Source organism: Zonotrichia albicollis, chromosome 6 (genome assembly GCF_047830755.1).
Source record: "Zonotrichia albicollis isolate bZonAlb1 chromosome 6, bZonAlb1.hap1, whole genome shotgun sequence".
In the NCBI taxonomy this organism is placed as follows: Eukaryota; Metazoa; Chordata; class Aves; order Passeriformes; family Passerellidae; genus Zonotrichia; species Zonotrichia albicollis.
Genome location: NC_133824.1, coordinates 8,900,597 through 8,920,230, shown reverse-complemented (window position 1 = coordinate 8,920,230; position 19,634 = coordinate 8,900,597). Strand labels below are relative to the sequence as shown.

The 19,634-nt window shown below is 37.2% G+C and overlaps 1 protein-coding gene across 10 annotated transcripts in view; it reads left to right on the top strand.

Moving 5' to 3' along the window:
• The window catches only part of UNC79 (unc-79 homolog, NALCN channel complex subunit), a 108,290-nt gene extending 89,555 nt beyond the window's left edge, over nucleotides 1-18,735 (top strand). For all 10 annotated transcript variants that reach the window (XM_074542438.1, XM_026791224.2, XM_014264467.3 and 7 more), the window contains 8 exons: nucleotides 1,741-1,818; nucleotides 4,239-4,328; nucleotides 7,768-7,943; nucleotides 9,568-9,754; nucleotides 11,086-11,283; nucleotides 13,463-13,540; nucleotides 16,963-17,004; nucleotides 17,694-18,735. In XM_074542438.1, the coding sequence (XP_074398539.1) occupies nucleotides 1,741-1,818; nucleotides 4,239-4,328; nucleotides 7,768-7,943; nucleotides 9,568-9,754; nucleotides 11,086-11,283; nucleotides 13,463-13,540; nucleotides 16,963-17,004; nucleotides 17,694-17,894 (1,050 nt within the window). In that variant the 3' untranslated portion in view covers nucleotides 17,895-18,735. The remainder of the gene's footprint in view (nucleotides 1-1,740; nucleotides 1,819-4,238; nucleotides 4,329-7,767; nucleotides 7,944-9,567; nucleotides 9,755-11,085; nucleotides 11,284-13,462; nucleotides 13,541-16,962; nucleotides 17,005-17,693) is intronic.
• The last annotated feature ends 899 nt before the right edge of the window (nucleotides 18,736-19,634 follow it).

The following is a 19,634-nucleotide window of genomic DNA, read 5'->3' as shown; positions in this document are numbered from 1 at the left end:
ACACAAAGCCACCAGGCTATTAATTCAAATTGTACGCTTTTGAATGAATAAAGACATAGCAGAGTTAACACAGCACCAAACGGAAATGGTTTTAATTTCCAGCAGTCATTTCTCCATGGACATGTTAGCCTATATGCAAGATTCTATAGAGACAGTGCACACAGAATACAGATTCTGTCAAACTGCTCCAGATAACAAAGGAGCTATGAGCACTTTAATTTAATGATAGATCAGTCGTGGGCTGACTAACAAAGGAGTTCCTAGAAAGGTACATTTGACACCCACGTTTATCCAGATTACATAGTGCCATCAGCGTCACTGGTGACATTAAGGCTAAGATGAGAGCTAACTTTGTCCCACTTTACAAAGAATGAGAATTTTTAACCAGATCACTCCAATCTTTGCATAGGTGTTGTGGATGATAAAAGGCACATTAAGACTGTCTCCTTGATTTGTCCTAGCAAAGGAAAGCCATCATGTACATGCTGCTGTTCCATGGGTTTCCATAGGAACTGCTTCTTCACACAGCATTTCGTTTCCCAGTACTTTTCTCCTGCTCACATTTCATCAGCACACAACTTTAGGATTTCCATTGACTTCAAATTGTACTGGTGTCTCTTTGGAATTTGCTTGTTCAGTCAGTCTCTAAGAGTCAGTGTACTTGGTCTGTTCTGTTGTAAAGCTTATGGAAGTGTAAGAGTAAATTCTAAGGCTGTAAAGGATATTTTGAAATACTTTCATGGAGAGCAATCAGTCACTGAGAGTTCTGCTAACATGCATGCTTTAGACAACCATAAAATACAGTAGTCAATATCTGTCTCCGTTTCTGAAAGTACTAGGGTATCAATTTTTTAATCAGAAGGAAGATTAAGGCTTAGACCTTAGTTGACAGTTATTTTCTGTCTGCTCTTTCTTAGAAAGTTACATTGCATCACTATGGACAAAAATTGTTCAAGTGCAGATATAATGTTAGGACAAGAAGTTGTAGGAACAAACAAATCATTTGCAGGGTGTCCAATGCATTATTGAAGCTTATAATGATTAAATAACAGAATTAGCAAGTTTAATGTATGAATGATGTGGAGATTGGAGATTTTAGGTCAAGGAATTTCTTGAAACAAAAAGATTCCAAGGAATCCCTTGGAAACAAAAAGAAACAAGAAAAAAGGTAAAATAAAAGCATAGGAAAAGCAATGAGGGATATTCTACTGGAGTAGCATGACACTGATCATGTCTCAGAAACAGCTTGTTTATGTTGTATGGTGCAGAAACTATATCACACCATCCTAGTATGTTGGCAACTTCAAAACTCTTCATATAATTAATGATTGTAGAACTTCAGTGACATGTTGTAATATCACAGTGAAGAATATGGCACCCTGCCTTATCCTTCTCTATCATGGTTCACTCTATAATGAGAAAAATGTTTGATAAATGGAAGACATAGCAAATATATATTTTTTCATAAAGAAAGTCTGATTTGTTACATAATATTCTTCAAATTGCTTCTGTACTGCATATGTGTTAATTAAGCACATTAAAGTCAGATTTTTTTTCAAGAAAATTATCTCATTTATAATGGTGAGTTAAGTAGGTTGTTTATAAAGAGATCTCTAAAGGCAAATGAATAAAAGCAAGAAGAGATCTGAACTGATTTTAATGAAGTAATGAATAAATTATTAGTGTCTTCAGGTTCCTCAAAAAATAATTTAAAATAACTTATCTTTAATTCCTTCTTAGTTTGTTTGTGCAGATGCTGGAACAAAACTAGCTGAGTCAACAATCCTACATAAACAGATGATTGCCTCAATGCCTGGAGTAAGTACTAAACCAAAGTCCATTTCTTAGTTCTGTTGTTCTGATTTTTAAAAAAATACATCTTATTCAGCTTGCTTTGCTTCTTTTTAATGCTCTTTCCTTTGCATTTCTTCTGATTGGCAAGATGGATTACAGGCAAGGTTGAGATGCTTCATTGTTTTTATTAACAGTGGAAAAGTTCTGAATTTGATGTTGCTTCCCTTGCTTTCACTGATAACCTTTAGTCATGTAACTGACTTCAGTGGAACCTGTGCTCAGAAAGACAAATCAAAGATCTGCAGTTCTCAGTGGGGAGCAGACCAGCTGAATGCATCAAAAAATGGTAGCAGGACGGAAAGCTACAAGCCATTGCCTCCACTCTCACAAAAGATTATCTGATTAAAGAAGGGAGTTAATGGTATTTTTCTAGTAATGTGTAGGTCATTCATCTATATCCTGCTGATGAGTGTAGCTAAATTACAAGTACTCCTTGCCCGGGCACTGAATGTGCACCTGGTGAATATGGGAGGTCTTGACTTGTTCCATGGCACATGTGACTGAGTAGCCAATCAGATGGAAGAGGGTTGGCCAAGGTTTGCTTTACAGGCCTAGTGAGGAAAACTTGTTTCCCTTTGTGTGTGTCAGCTTTAGGGATGATTTAATAGGATTTTTCGCATGTATCTTCTGATGTGCGTGATTTTTAAAATGCCAATCTTTAATAATACCTTTCCTCCCAACAGGATGTTTTAATTTATACTTGCTTTGAATAGACTAATACTGGTGTTACAAGGTGTGATAGGAGCATGATCATTTCAGAAGAAACCATAGAAAATTAGGCTGCCTACTGCTTGCATGAAACAGAATAGGTTGTTAGAGAGAAGTCTTGTGCAACTGAGCATTTATTTTCAGAGACTGGAGTGTAGTCTCTTTCTTAATTCTGTTATTCAATATTCTAGAACACAGGTTGAATCCTTAGTGCACATAAACTGGATGGAAGATATACTGACAGGGTTCCCAACCATATTTTACTGCTTTTTATTCTGTCATGGAAACTGAACAACATTTGAAAAGCCAGGAGGTGACATAGTAAGGGAACATACGAAAATGAGGAGTGCCCAGGTCAGTTGTTTTAAGTATAGAATTCTAGCAGTTTTTCTGATTTCAGCCACTAAAACTCAACTGTGGCTTAATAATTCTGTGACTTAAACTAAATCTAGTTCATTTGAATGCTCAGATAGGATAATCAGCTTCTATGCTTCAAAGTGCAGGTAATCAAAAAGAGGTCAAAGAACAGTAGTTTTCTTCTGTAAACTTTACTGCATAGCTCTGCCCTGAGCCTATGACTTGGGATAAAGTAGATTTTGGTGACTTCAAAAAGATATCTGATTTAATAATGTGATCATTTAGCCTCAAAAGTTAAGCATTTCTTTTACTTGACCCCTAAGAATGAGGCATCCATAATTCCTGTTGAATTCAGGTAGCATTTTCTTCACCTCAGTCTATTAACATATAAACAGAGGTTTATGTGATACCTAGTGGGTTGGTAGCATCACCTTTGGAAAGCTTCCCTGCAGGGCTCTCTGATCTATTCAAAGCCCTTATTTAATCTGACAGCTTTCTTCTGTTGACTGCTTTATGCACCTCGGGCTCATCTTGTGCCTGCTAAGGGCCAGATTCACATTTCTCACTATTCTAGGAAAAGGATTATGAAAATCTGTAGTGCACAAATACAGCAAGCACCACGTTGAGTCCCTTTGTTTTCCCTTTGAGATTGTTTTTGCTCTGGCACAGGTGGCTTGTCAGTAAGCTTATACCTTTATGATCTTACTGGAACACTGCATAACTTAAATGCCATTAAGATGCTGTATTTTGAATGCTTTTTCTTCAGGAATATACAGGAAATATTCATCAGTTTTGCGTAAAGGAAAAAACACATTTCAGTGATGTTCATTTTAGTGATGTTTACACATAAAAGACCTGAATTTTTTCCATTGTGATTAATATGAAAAAAGGACATCTGTGCCTGTGACTGAATTTTGTTTTCTTTGATTATAACTGATTGGTTCCAATTGCAGAAATGCTCAGCTGCTTGAAAAACCAAGCTGTTCAATTCTCATGAGTTTTTAAGACTTTGATTCTGGACCACTGTAAATTTCAGGATGACATACCAGAATATTCTTGAAAGTTTCATCAGTTGATCTTTTATTGCTGTCATAGATAAGAGTATTTTATGATGCATGAAGAAATTACAGCAGCTCGGCTATCTTCTCATACTATAATCAGATAAGAGGAGATAATACAGTGAGAAGAAGAACATCAAAGCAAAGAATACCTATTCCTAATGATTTTAAGTAAAAAGGAAAATAAAGAATTTGAGACAGACTAATTGTATTCTGGTGAAGCAAAACCCAGTATATTAACTTATTTCTTTTATGTTTTAGTGTGGAACAGCAGCAATGGAATGTATGAGGCAGTATGTTGGGGAAGTGCTGGATTTCATTGCAGATATGCATACCTTAACCAAATTGAAGGTTGGTTCTGGCATATACTGATCTAAACTGTATGAGTTTTTTTGACAAAAATATGTTTTCTGTAAGGAACCTGCCTGGGAGACACAGTAGGAAGTATTTGAGGGTGACTGACAGGTTTTTTTTCTTTCTCTTGTAAAAAAATATTAGTGCTGTTATAGATTAAAGACTTCTGTGGCATCAGTAAAAAGTAGCTTATGTGATGTTGAAATGGAGGCTGATTCTAATATCATGAGCACATAATAAAAATGCAGGCATGATTTTTCTGAAATATTGATGATAAGAAAATGTCATACCATAGTCACTGTGAGAAGTAGTTGTGTTTAATATAACCCAGGAAAACATAAAACTCCCTGCCTCTACAACTAAGTACAGGCCTGTGGAGGAATCCTGTGTCTTTTATAGATAACAAACAGACTCTTAAATTTATTGGAAGTTCAGAGGTAATTAAAATGCAGTAATTGACCTAAAAAAAGGGCGTGTCGTTTTTCTAATGGATGCTGTTGTTCTCATTGTCAGGTTATATTCTTTAGAAAAACCAAATAGCTTTAATGGCTGTAGTCCAAACTGCATTTTGGTTTCTTTATATTAGTTGGATGACAAATTTTTAAGAGGAATGATAGGAAAGTACTTCTGCTAACATAAAATATTTTATTTAGGAATGCATTTCATACAAAGATCCTAGTAATCATTAGCTAGTCAAAACCTAAAATTACTGCTTCATGGAGGAACTTCATGTCCCTATTAAATTTCCGATGGAATGGAAATCTCTAAAATGTTTTGAAAAATAAGTAGCCTAAGTAACATTGCTGCTCTGAAGCTCATTTGTCAAGCAGTGAGATGAGAATTTGTACCCTACTAGTTTCTCATACACTCACTTGTTCACTGTCCCTCTGGCCCCTCAAACCCACCTTGTGCCCCAGAGGGGAACCATATTGCATGTTAATAATACATAACACAAAGGAAGAATTCCAGCTAAACTGAAACTTGTGTCTTGAAACTCTCTGTAACTTTATTTTACTGGACAAAATATTCCCTTTCTTAAATTCTTACCCTGTTGGCCATGAATTCCTTTGAATTAAAGAAAATAGTCTAAGGGAAGCAGCCTGTTATGCTGGAGTAGAAATTTACTTCAAAGCACAAAGTAATTAATCATTTGAAGTTGAATTGGATTGCCTTCCCACTCTATCCTCTTAAGTTATTCACCCATTTTTGTTAAAGTTCAGAACTGCTTTCAGAATAGGTAGCAAATGAATCATAAGTGAAGCAAGAGATACATCTGGTATGCTAGTTCCACAGGAAAAAAAATTAGCTTACCTGAAACCAGGAATGGGGAAAATTTGTTTATACTTGCAAGTATCCTCTCTCCTGTGTAAATGTTTCTGTAGAAAACTTTCTGTCATTTGGACTTTCTCCTTCTGCTCACCTCCCTTGAGCTGTAGTCTGATTTTTAGAATTTTTCTTACAGTGCTGAAGTCTGGTGATTATTTCTTATCCTCAGTGGGACTATTTGTTTTTAAAAATTTTATATATGGATATAGGTAGAACATGAACTAAAACTTTACCTAGTTTTTCCCTTTCATGTTTTGAAATGGGACGAGAAGCTTCCCAAATCAGTCTTCTGGCCATTTAAAACTAAGTCAGAAATTCCATGTTGTTTTGATTTAGCCATGTAATACAGCAATCTGAGGACAAATTAGCTTAATAGGAGAGTCAAATATAACCATAATTTTATGTATTGCAAACAATAAGCTTTTCTGTCTTATAAAATTAAAAGGCAGTTTTTATTTAAAGAAACTTTGTGGTTTCAACATGTTTGAGAAAATATTTTTAAGCATTTCTAAGTTTACAAATAGTCAGAACTTCAAACAAATTCACAGCATCTAGATTCAAATTCTTGCAAGTTCATGTAATATATTTACTTACATTGCTTGAGTTTTATAACAGAAGTGTTATAAAACTCCCTAGAAAATGAGTCCCAAGACCATTTGGTTGTACAATTTCTTGCAAGTGTGTATTATCAGCAGCATTTGGGGTTATAGTTAACAAAGAATCCTATATGATTTATAGGATCAGTAACAATCCTAACAGCAGAAGGTGATTTTCAAGTGTTGGTTTTAAAATTTGGAAATTTTTACTCTCTGTAGAAATTCAGAGAACAGACCTAGTTGGAGTTGTTTATTTATATCCAATGTTTTCTTTGGCATATCCAAGAATAATTTTTTTGAAAGAGGCTAATTATTTTCAGTCCTGTATATTAGGAACTGCTGCACTCTAAAAAAGGTATAAATGTTAATTCTCAGGATATTCTGATTTCAGTGTACTGTTTCTATTCAGTTTGTTATGGTTTCCTTTTCCCTTTGAGATAACATCTTAATTGGTAAAGCTTGGCAGGATTTTCTTTAGAAAATTTCACCATTTTTGAAGATTTATAATGTATCTGCCTTCATAACTGTCTATCCTTTTAACCTGTCTGTATAACAAAGTCATTAAACATTCATGCTGGTACCTAGGGGTTTTTCCCTTCAAAGAGATTTAAGTAAGTGCAATTTGAGAGTGTAAGTTTCTGTGGTTGGATACTTATCTGGTACAAAAATATTATTGGTTCACTGATTTTTATCCTGTTATAATAATTGGATAACTGATGACCTGATTTTCTTGTGCAAAGCATATGGCTCTCCTTTTAAGCAAGCAACTGCAGTCAGCATGTGTTCTGTTATAGTCTAGTACGAGAAAGTAATGCAAAGTTAGCTGAATAGAAATACAGAAGTATCCCAAGAAGCAGCAATGAAATATCCCTAAAACTGCAAAGCAGAATAAATTATCTTTACAAGCATAAATATTTGAATGTTTCTTGGTGAGAGGTCTGGCCATTTTATTGCCAGAGCTTAAAGGCATTTGTAACTGAATAGTGCAGTATAGCTGACTAGTGCAATATAGACATATTGCTGGAGAATAACTGAGAGCTTCTTTCTGAACATGTAAATGGGATATTGCACATGGAAGGCAATTCCTGCCCAGATGCTATCTTGTTAAATGGTTAGATTATTTCATTTTTACCTAACATCTCTGGATATGCAAGCATTAGTTTGTATTTATCAGCTGTTGAGTTTACTGATACAAAAGCTGCCTATACATTTTGCCCAATTTATATTATGCCTTTATATTATTATATTATGGCTTCTTTGAATTGTGGCCCTCTGTGGAAAGATCTGCATCATACTGGTGTTACTAATATAGGGATTGGAGAATTTTAAAAAATCTGAGCTTTGTTTTGTAGACACAGTTTGTAAAATTTCTGAGCTTTGTTTTGTAGACGCAATTAGAGATGCTGGGAAGGAATTGAAGGGAAGTGAAATATAATATGCTGGGTATTGGAAGAATTTAGTTCAAGCAAAATATTCTTTTTGGGTGGGTAGGAAATCAGATCTTTGCCTTGCAGAGTCACATGAAGACTTGTTCTCAGCCACTGCATGAGGACACCTTTGGTGGACATCTGAAAGTTGGTTTAGCTCAGATTGCTGCTATGGAAATCACCCGGGGGAACCACAGGGACAACAAAGCTGTGATCCGGTATTTGCCTTGGCTCTACCATCCTCCTTCAGCAATGCAGCAAGGGTGAGAACACTTTTACACAAAATGGAATACTAAAATGAGTTGGAAATCTTCACAAAATTATGTTTCTATTGCCAGATTCTATAGATAAGACCCACACTAGGAAATGGTGGCAGTGGGACATTGAAACAGCTGCTCAGCAGCTCCCTGATCCTTAACTGAGGAGTTTGTCAATATAATATTTAAAGTACATGCCAAAAGGATAGTGGAGGTAACTCCAGCGGCTTGACTGGAGTAACACTGGAAATTAACTTGATTTTTGGTCTAGGTGCAGACAGTGAAAAGCACACAGGCACTTGATCAGTCCTAGAATTACAGAAAATATTCTCTGAATTATAGACAATACAACAGGAAATGGCCATTGAAATTGTGGAGTACAAATGAGTGAGAACTAAAGTGTAGGCCTACTGATGTATGATAAACTACTAAGTTCACCTGGCTACAGTTAAATGAGAGAAATCCTGCTCAAGACATGTTTTCTGTCCCTTTTCACTGAGAGAAATCCTGATTTACAGTGTTTTATTTTCTAAAAAAAGGAAAGTACTGTCCCTTGTGTTACAGTGACAACAAGTGACCTGTTTTGAGTGTAGTCAACTGGACTATGTTTAAACAAACCTCTGTTCCTGTCCCAGTTTTGTCCCAGACTAACTGTCCAGGATTCTGGGGACTAAGGTGTTTAGACTCCAGTCCTTTTAGATACATCTGCATCTGCATATGTGGAGAATATCTGCTTTAGGAGTGCTTAAATCCTTGCATTTTAGTTTCTTACATGTTAAAAAAAAAAAAAGGAACACATGTTTTGAATTGAAAGAAATGAGTTACTTTAAGATTGTATAGGGACTTGAGGAAGAGCATTGTATCAGATTTTATTAAAAACCAAAAATTAATGGAATGTCTCATGGGTAATATGAGTCTTTGACAATGACAGCAAATTAGAAACTAAAACCAGCAGGGACAGTGGCCTAATAAATAGTGATTTATTGATGGAAAAACTATTATTTTCTTCCTGTGCCTATGAATTCAAATGAGTATTTAGTCAGCAAAGGGACAGACAAGCAGCAAAGGGACAGACAAGATGGCACCAGTAAAGGGCTCTTCCTTTTTAGATTATCTAGGCACACTGCTTTGCAATTAGACACTGCACTAGACAGTTGAAAAATACTTAAGTGTCACAAAAAAGCATAGTCCCTGCCCTCAAAAACACAATCCAAATGTGCAAGGAGATGCCCAAGAACACAGAAATTAACTCTGCTTTACCAGTGGAGAGGTGGAACACAGTGGAGGTGAGGCAGCTGCCTGGTGTCCAGGGGAGCTGAGAGGAGCATTTCCACTTGGGCAATCCTTCCCATCTGATATCTGTGTAAAAAACTCATTCTGTATGGGAGCAATGAATCTGTGAATGTTTTAACCTTTTGTAGAGACTGTTTTTTAGACCCACCAAATAGGTTCTATTGGACTTGTATGTGGTATGTCAAGGCCACCAAGATCTGTGTGGTTGGAATCTTCCCAATGATCTGTGTCTCCAGCACACTGAGACTGCATCTGCCAAATGTGCATAAGGAGACTCCATATTTTGGGGAAAGCCAGAAAACTTAGTATCATTGTAAAATCTGCTCTTTCTTGACAGGCCCAAAGAGTTCATAGAATGTGTCTCACACATTCGTTTGCTGTCCTGGCTACTTCTGGGGTCTCTGACACACAATGTTGTCTGTCCAAATTCTCCATCATCTTGCATGCCTATTCCACTGGATGCAGGTTCACAAATTGCTGACCACCTTATTGTTATTCTGATTGGGTTTCCAGAGCAATCAAAGGTAAGGGATTATGTGTTTTAAGTAGAGATGTGTTTTGTATTGGCCTTTTTGCAAACATTTCTTTTTAGTAAGGTAAAAGGAGGGGTAAAAGCTTAATAAAACCCAGGACCCAGGGAAAGAAATCTCTGTACAGTTTTTATTACATGCCTGGAAGACTGATGAAATTAGTACACTTAAGTTTGAGGTTTGGCTATTTCAAAATGTCTGAACACAGGAGTGAGGAATGAAAAACTGAATTCCAAATTGAAGCTTTAGTAGTGACCATCTCTGTAGCAAATCTCTCAGATAGTTATTTATTCTTGTTGTATATTTGCATTGGATAGCATGTAATAATTTTATGATCAAAATAATTACAAGCAGTGATGATTCAAGCACAACTTTTTTCTTCACGTTTTCAGGACAAGAAGAGTTATTACAGATTATGAGACATTTGTGACAGTAGTTAAACACAAATATAGCAGCAGTCTTTGACACCAACCAGGTTTTTATTAGTGACAGAAGCAGAATGATCACACATTTATCTTATACCTAAAATAATCCTTTCTTTCCCTCCACTCAGCCAAGACACTGGTGCTTCCCATCCATTTCCTTGGTTTTTTTTTTGCTCTTTCAAATACCTCTTTCCAGTTACCAAGCAACCATTGCAATGTTTGGTGCAGTCATGCTGCCACAGAGCATGAATCCCTCTTGCTCTTGCAAACTGAGAAAACATCTCTGACCAGAAGCATCTTTCTTGTAATGAAATGGTTAATGTCCAGCAGTCCTGGAGGCTCAGACACTGTGATATATAACAAGGATTAGCAAGGAGCCATGCCTGAGTATGCAAAATGAATTCTCTTTCCTTCACTGTTTCCTTGTGACTATGAGCAGTCCCAGCAAAGCAGAAATGGATGGGAGATTAACAGAACAGATGTAAAATCATGTATTTTATATGATAACTGTCCTTTCAGGTTCTGAAGTGGAGTCATATGTGCCAGAGCCTTCAGGCCTTCCACAGATTGCAGTGGAGATTTCCATTAAGAGTGTTTCAGAAATAATCCTAAATATCTGTTTTGCAAAACTAACTTTCTTTTAAAGGGCACTTAGATGGCATGGAAGCATATTTGCAAATGCAGTTTTTATAAATATAAAAAAATATAAAAAATATTTTATAAACATGGAAAAGATGTTATCAAATGTACTTCACTTACTAGTTCCTAATGGGAGGGAAACATGGGAAAGTGAGGGGCAAAACTGCACAGCGAGACACGTGACAGGGAGTGAAAGCCTCTGCACTGTCTCCCAGTTGAGTTATTTAAATAAACATTTTCTTCTATTTTCTGTTTTTACAGACATCTGTTCTGCACATGTGTTCCCTGTTCCATGCATTTATATTTGCTCAGCTCTGGACAGTGTATTGTGAACAAACAGCAGTAGCTCCGACAGTCCAGAATCAGAACGAATTTAGCTTTACAGCAATCCTCACAGCCCTGGAGTTCTGGAGCCGAGTGACACCCAGCATCCTGCAGCTAATGGCACATAACAAAGTGGTAAGTCAGGTGCTACAGACAGATTTAGCACAGATTAAACTCAGAGGAGGCTTGGCTCTGTTTCAGTGGAATACAACAGGCTATGAATAGCATCATAAAGTGACTTTGATGCTTTTGAGAAATTAAAGGGTAGCTAATTAGTAGTGATTTAACCTCACAGTGGGCCTGAAGCAGGATGTAGCCAGAATCTACCTGAAACAGCATCAGGAGCTTGAGCTGCTGCTTGTTGGATTATGAGCTCCTTGCATCACATCTCATTTTGTACATATTCCTGCTCTTAACTGTGGTCTGTTGTTTTATCTGACTCTGCCTTATAGCACAAATGAACTGTTCTAGGATAATTCTGTGAATATCCGTTTGGTTATTTTTTACCATGTGATGGTGAAAAAACACTCAACTGCTGACAATTGGCCACCCATAATTCATGGGTTATTCATCAAAGATAAGCTACATAAATATCTCTTGAAACATTTTTGAGTAATGAATGACTGGAAGGAGGCATCTCTAGAGATAAGATCTAAAAGGGAAATGTTCATGGTGTCCAGAAATCATCCATATAATTTTCTTGGAAATAACCTTTAAATGTTTGTTTATCCCAAATACTCTCTTCTGTTGGAGCAACTTTGTACAATAAGAACCCAGAGGGCTTTCAGCAGCCCTCTCATAGCTGCTCCTTTGCTTACCCTTGACTAATGATGTGCCTGCAGGCTTAGGGTTAAGAGCTTGTTTCTGATGGGCAAGGCCTGTTGTGTTTCCTGACAGTCCAGACAACCCAGACAGTCATGACAGATCAAAACTTCTTAACTGAGATGTTCACTAGTAGTTCTGGCTCTGGAGAGCTTGAGGTTAGCTTTGGGAAACATTTTTATACATGGCCCATTCCTCTTAAGGTAGGTCTTAAGGTTTGGGTTTTTAAGGTTTGCTGCTACTAAGGTTTTCATTCCTGGTTTGTTTGGGTTTTCTTTTTATTTTTAACTGTAGATCTGCTATGTGTATAGAAATTGCTTTATATAATTTCCCTTTCCCCATGTGAAACATCTTCCATCCCAGGCAGGTATGGACCTTGCCCTTGTAATTATAATTGCATGAGCTGCAGTTGAAAGTCTTAGCCAGTTATTATTTCCTGTGTCTTGTCCATGTCAGGCAAGGACCACCTAAAGCTGTCCCTAGATGATATTTTAGCCTCTGATATGGTGTGGTGTCTGTGGGTCACAAGCCATTGCTGGGAACAGCAGTTCAGGAAGCTCCATTTGAAGGAACGGGAGGTGTGCATTGTGTTTCCAGCCAGCCAGTTGTTTAGGCAGACACAAAAGCCTCTTGTCAAGCCCTAGGATGAGAATATGACTGGGAAGTCCCAAGTTCCAATCCTTTCTCTGAAAGTATATCATTATGTAGCTTTAGAGCCACAGTTATTAAGCTCTCTGCCTCAGCTCTTGCTCTGTGAAATGTAGATAGTAATACTTGCCTGTCTCACTGGGGTGTTGTAAGGTTAGTTAGTTAGTGTTTGTGGAGCACTTTGAAGATGAAAAGCACAACATAAAAGCTGAGTTTATTATTATCAAGGGGAATTTACATGTAGTTTAGACAGGCACTGTAAATAGTCATTGCTGGCTCAGGATGTTTGTCTTGTACCTGTGACTTTACACAATATAAAACATAAAAAGCTGTCTGCTACCAAATAACTGATATTTGCATCTGTCATACATTATGATACAAAATGGAAGAATTATGGACTAGCTGTCAGTTCAAAACAATAAATTGTCTTTTGATGGGGGATAAAAAGATGGGTGTTGTGAGAACGTTAATTTTCAAAGATTAAATAAATAAAAATAACAATTTCTGACACATAGATTGATGAGAGTTGCATAGTGAAGATATAAAAATCAGTTTGTGATGTCTGAAAAGAGCAAAGCCAAAGACAGCTTGTTTTGATGTGTGGTAAGAATTAAAATACATCAAAGGTTGAAATACTTAACACATAGCTGTTACCACATTGGGGTAAAACTAAACAAAGAAAAACATCCCTTATGTGCTCATGTAATATTTCATCTTGTGTGTCAGTGGTTAATAAACTGCCTAGCAAATACAGGAAGATTCTTCTTAGAGGCTGTTGGCTTATCTTACTACATTATTATGCTGGATATTTATGTGGTTTTACGCTTGATTTTTCTTTTCCAAGATGGTGGAAATGGTGTGCCTGCATGTGATCAGTTTAATGGAGGCTTTACAAGAATGCAACTCTACTATCTTTGTAAAGGTAGGCATACCCTATCCTGAATATGTACTAAATTATATTGCCTGATTATTCTGATTCCTAAATGTCTTGTCCTGTGCTTTCTCTCCCACTCAAAAAAAGAGAGAGTGGAAGAGACTGAGGTTGAATGTTAATGCTACAATATACCCTAGCAGAGCATACTGAAAAATAAAATCTGTGCTAAGACCAGACCACAATCTCAAATTCAAGTTCTCCTGATTTTTTTTAAATGAACATCTAATCTGCTTCCTATTTCCATTGCCACTAATGTCAGTAATGATCTTATTCCTCTAATAGACACAACTAATGTCACTGACTTTGAGAACCTCTAGCTAAAGCCTGAATTTTCAGCCATTCTGCATCTTTTACTCATCATAGGTCCTTTGCTGATCTCTTCTGTGTTCTGAGCCTCACATTCTTTTAGGTGGATAACAAAAACTTTTTGCCACATTGATTTTCCTGTTATTATATGAGTTGTTTCTTTGGAAATCCATAGTCAGTCTTCACACTGTTTGCAGAAGGGTTGAGGTAGTCTCACAAGCATAAATCAATTTTACTATCCTTTTTTATGTTTTCCCAGTGCAAGAGAGTTTCCACATAAGTAGTTAAGGTTAATATAGTTCTTCTGTTGCCATAAAGGAAATTTTTGACTATTGCTTTACTCCAGTCTTTTATGATCAAGCAAGAATTGAAAATAAAGTACTAAAATTGAAGGTCTTTATGTCAACATGAAAGTATTCACACTCATTGTGAAAATACAGATTTGTAATGGCTTGATTCACTACAGAAATTCTGTCACTAAGGGCTGTTAAAGTGATTATGGATGTGTCTGAAAGACATATGGGCTTCTCTTTTAGCCAGTCCAGGATGTTCAGAATTTGACAAAGATGAAGAGTGGCTTTAAAGCTGTGAAAAGAGAGGCCTTTAGGGCCAAATCCCTGTCACAAATCAAATGAATGCTTTCAGGGGGTTATGATATTATATATCAATATAATGCTAAGTCAGGTTAAAAGGACATTGTTGTTACTATAAAATCAAGCTCATAAAACTGTGGAACTCTGAGTTAAGGTGCTAAGCTTTCATGTTGAGTGGGTGAGAGATGGAAGAGAAAATTTGGGTGACCAAATCCCCTTTACCTAGTGAAATCCTGCATGAACAGTATACATGCATAACATTACTGTAGGATTCATAGTTCCAGATCACTATTTTTTTCTGAACTGCTTGTAAAAATATTTATTGTAGATGTGAAAAATAAGTGCCATGAATGTTTGAAGTCCTTCAGAGACACAGTGGTGCAAAGCTTATTCACACAGGAACCAGTGAGTGGCTTCTCTAATTAAAAAAAATCAGATTTGAGAGAGTCTCTTCTTCAGTGACTGTGAAATGAAAGTGTTGAACTTTTCTGCTGCTTTTCTATGTCAGAGAAACTGGGAAAGTGGCCATAGCAGGTTAGGCATTGGTGTTGGGGACCAGTACCTTGCTGGTCACATCTTTGACCATCAAGTGCATCTCTGAGGAACTTGGGTGTCTACAGTGAAGACAAGAACAGCTTAAGGCCTTTTGCAGAGACCCAAGGTTTTTAGGCAGCCCCAGCAGCTGCTGTGTAGCTTTTTAGGGAGCTGGACAGGCAGCAGATTTGGAGAGCCAGAACAGCACCATGACCAGCCTGTTGTACAGCCTGGTCTCCCTTTAAAATTTAAAGTGGAATCAATATAGTTCTGTTGAAAATATAAACTCAAAATTTTGATAGTGTCTGGCAGCACTCTGTTCTTCCAGCTGTTCTTTCTGACTAGTGTTTTGTATTCTTCCTTTGTGAAGAAAATCTGGCTTAGGATTAGTTAACAAAACTCAAGTGCTTCCATAAAAATGTCTTCTTGTGTGACTTATCTATCTGGCAGCTGTAGCACTAGAGGGTTTGCTTGCTTGTGCATGCAGCAGAATGTGCATTTTCTTAAATATGTCCAGACCCTGCAAGACAGAACTGGTGCTGGAGGACAAAGATCTGTGTCTGACCTTAGACTTGTCCAGAAGAGATATTGATAAAAGCTAGTTTCCATGAGTGCCCTTTGCAGTCAGTATTTTTGGACATGATTCATCTTGATCTATTTTAGATACTTGCTTTGGGACAAGATGAACTGAATGTGAAGTGCTTGATTCTCCCAGCTGACTAAAAGTTGTCCAGTGAATTGGTTCAGATGCTAAGTTTTCTACCTGGCTTCCCTTCTTGCTTGATGTACTTCTGACCCCAGTCCTGCCTCTTCTGGCTAACTCCACAGGAGCTCCATCAGTGCCAGACTGAATTGTCAGGGATGTTTTGTTGATGGCAGTGGGGTGTGGAGCATGGCCTCCCTCCTCACCAAAAACACACCTTGGGATTGTGGTCACTGCATCTTATTGAGCACTTCATTAGTGTGAGAGCCCATGGAAGGATGTGCAGAGCTCACACATCTGCTGCATCTGGCTGCATTCCTGCTGTTTTGACGTTCATCTGTCTGTAAATGCTGTGGTTTGACTATGGTTCTTCATGTGGTAGACTAAGTAATGAGTCCTGACAGAGCTGCATGATTCTCCAGCAAGAGAGCACTGAAATTGAAACTATTATCATTCCTTGCACAAGGGAAACAGCTCCTTATCTAATGTTGTCAATAGTGATTAGGTTTAACTTGCAGCTCCAGTAGCATAATTGGTAAATTGCAAATTTTAATGCCATTTGGAGGAACATTTTAGAACAGTAACCTCAATCGTTAAATTAGTATTGAAAACCATGAATACTTTTGCTAGAAATGCCTCTCTGGCTTTCATAGGGCTGTCATGTTCCACTTCCTCAGAAGAAAAAGTTCCCTGAAGAGCAGGAATCTGAATTATGTGTAACTCCAGTCCAGTCAGAGCTGACAAATTTTCAGACCTCCTCACCTTGTCATTCTGGATAGATTTTACCTGTTCTCCCCAGCCTACACATTCGGCAGTGAAGCACTGATGTGACTAGTGGCTTAAAAAATGTTGGTCACCCTTTAAATATATGACCTGTTATTAAGAACCACCGCATTTTTTTCCCATTTCTTGATGTATACCTCACCATGCAAAATGTTTAGTCTCTTTACTCCAATATTGCTCACCTGCACATACAGTAAAGTAATAACTGACTTCCTGTAACAAGTTTAATTCCGTGTTTTCATCATTACCTCAAACAGGATATCAATAATTGCTACAGGTGATTCATCAAGCTACAGACAAGGGAAACTGGCTTCTTTACAGCTGAGATTTACCTTCTCCAAGTACTTAAAATAACCTCATTTTCAGATTTGTGGTTCAGGCCATGCCAATTCAAATGGCTAAATGCATTAGAGGTATCCTTCTCTGCCTCACAGTAACTGTAGCATGTTTACAGTCACTTGTTCAATAACAAAATGCACTTCTTCTTGCAGCTCATACCAATGTGGTTGCCAATGATACAGTCAAACCTAAAGGTATGTTGTTTCTAGTGCCTTGTCCTTTTATAGTATACATTTCTGTAAATTTTGAAATAATTTACATTTCTGTAAATTCTGGAAATAAGATGTGTGAAGACAGATAATGGTAGCATATGCAGTTGAGATGAAGCTCTGAAGTGTGAGCATTTGCTGAGACACTTGCCCTCTAGTCAGTATTGCTCTATCCATTTCCCTTCTGGAGCATTTTCCTCTCCCCAGGTTCTGCACTGGGGCCTTTCCTTGCGATTTACTGAGGTTGGTTGTTCCCTGAGCTGTGGTTTTTCTTAATGCCTTAGGCTTGAGAGTTCCCTGACAAATCAGGGTTGGGACTCTTGACTCAGGAGATAGATGTGGGTTCTAGAAAGATACTGTGGGCCTGTTTTCTCAGGTAAAACTACCATCTGGCCCTCTTTGTAAGGGAGAGCAAGGCGGTGCACTGTGGTTTGTGAGTCAAGAGATTTTTAGTGAAGAGAAGAAAAATTTTGGAGTTGGTCTCAGTATGGAGTTGTGTTTGTAAGCACATTTGCCTTCCATGGCAACACACCACAGGGCAGAATGTGGAAGGAAGAAATTTGACATGGGGCAGTGTAAGAAACTCCCTGGCCAACAAACCAATACACTTCACATTGCTATATTAATGTATGTGTTAAAGGTAAGAAACTAAATGCTTTGCATCATTTCAACAGCATTTATCTGCTGGACTTCAGCTCCGCCTCCAAGCCATCCAGAGCAATGTCAACCATCACAGCCTGAGGATGTTACAGGGGTCAGGACAGATGAACAATAGCTCGTCTGTACTCCGCAAGTGGCTGCAGTGCACCCAGTTTAAAATGGCTCAAGTAGAAATTCAGTCATCAGAAGCTGCATCTCAGTTTTACCCTTTATGATGCATGTAACTTGTTCCAAAATAGTCATTTTTTAGCCTAGCAATAACAGGGTTAGAGCTGTAAAAGACCTTTTGTATAAATCCGTATACAGAGTATATACTGTATCTACACTTTTTAGCCTAGGACAGATTGTGAAAAAGCTTATAATGGGTGAAGCTAAGAGCCTGCTCCTGCCAGTTTGTAATTACAGTTACTCAGGATCAACAGGTTCTAAGTCTGCTTTCATGAACATGGATTGGACTCAAATCTACCATATTGTACATATGTCTCTGATCATTGAAATGTTCTTAAATGTTCCTTTACATTATTTTTGAAGCTAAACAAAAATCACTTTTCTTTGACTTCTATTTTTTTTAAAAATAGAATTGTGGGTATTCACAAACATGGAAGTGCTATGTTGCTATTTTTTGACAATTACAAAAGAAAATAGGGTTTTTAGGAACCTTTATATAAGTTTTTAGGGGGGAGGTGGTTTTGTTTTTTTTTTTTAGATTCACAGCTGGCAATGCAATAAAATCTGTCACTATAAAACAGTGATGTTCTAATGAGGCTTTTTGTCATCATCTTCTGGGAAAACAGCAGCTTGTAAGGAGACTTGTTATGAAGTGCACTTAGAAATTAGGTTGTTAAACTGTGCCAATTAATTTGTGGTTTTTTTCAGTACATTTTCCAAAACTGCCAGGTCTGATTTATTATTTTTTGAAATACTGCTTTTACTTCATTGATTCTATGCTGCTCTACTTTGTAGGTTTCATAGAAGCCTCTTAATTTTGTGACTACTCTATTGTATTCTTCTGTCAATACTTGTATACAGTGCAATTAAAAAGATATCCCAAATCTATTCTTATTGATGTCTACAGAATTTATGTTGCAAACTTCAAGAGGAGCATGATTGGACATGAACTTTTGCATAATGATATTTACAAATCCCAGCATTTGCATACTGTTGCATACATGATGTTTAATAACAGATGGATTTTAATATCATTAGGAAACTCAGCCGAAGCCCATTGGAATCTAAGGAGAATCAATTAACTCAGTGGATTTTACATAAAATCTTGAAAGCATAATGATTTGCCACCTCTTGTAATAAATACTTAAATCTGTGCAATCCCAGTCGTATTTTCTGTATTTATTCTGTAATGCACTGGTTAGAAAAATAACAAACATTAAGTTGTATATTGGGATGGTATTAAATTCATAGTCTTTATTACCAATCTCACAATCTGCCTGAGCACGTTTCAGGTTTTGTGAAGGGTCAGTATTCCCTCAACACATTTGCTAAAATAAAAGTGGAAATGTTTGCAGATATGACACTAAAGTAATGTTATGCTTTACAAAAACAACAAAAATAAAACCAACCAATGAAACAAAGGAAAATCAGGCATGTGTTAGCTTGCTTAAAATATGCCCCTCTGTGTGCTTTCAGTGGAAAGAAATTGATTTGGCTAATCTAAAACTGAAAGCAACATAAAATTAACTACATGGAGGCTAGGGATGAAAAAAAAGCAGGGATAAAAGAAATGAGAAAGCCCCTCCCGCTGAGTCAAGGTTCAGAGTGGACCCCCTTGCCAAAGTGAGCCCCAGACGTGACAAACAGTTTTTAGCCTGAAGGTTTAACAGCACTTAAGTGACAGCCTAATTTAAACAATTTAACAAAGTATTGTATAAACACACCAACTCCCTTAGAAGCCTATCTTACTACACCTAACAAACACCAGAATCCAAGTGAGAGCATGC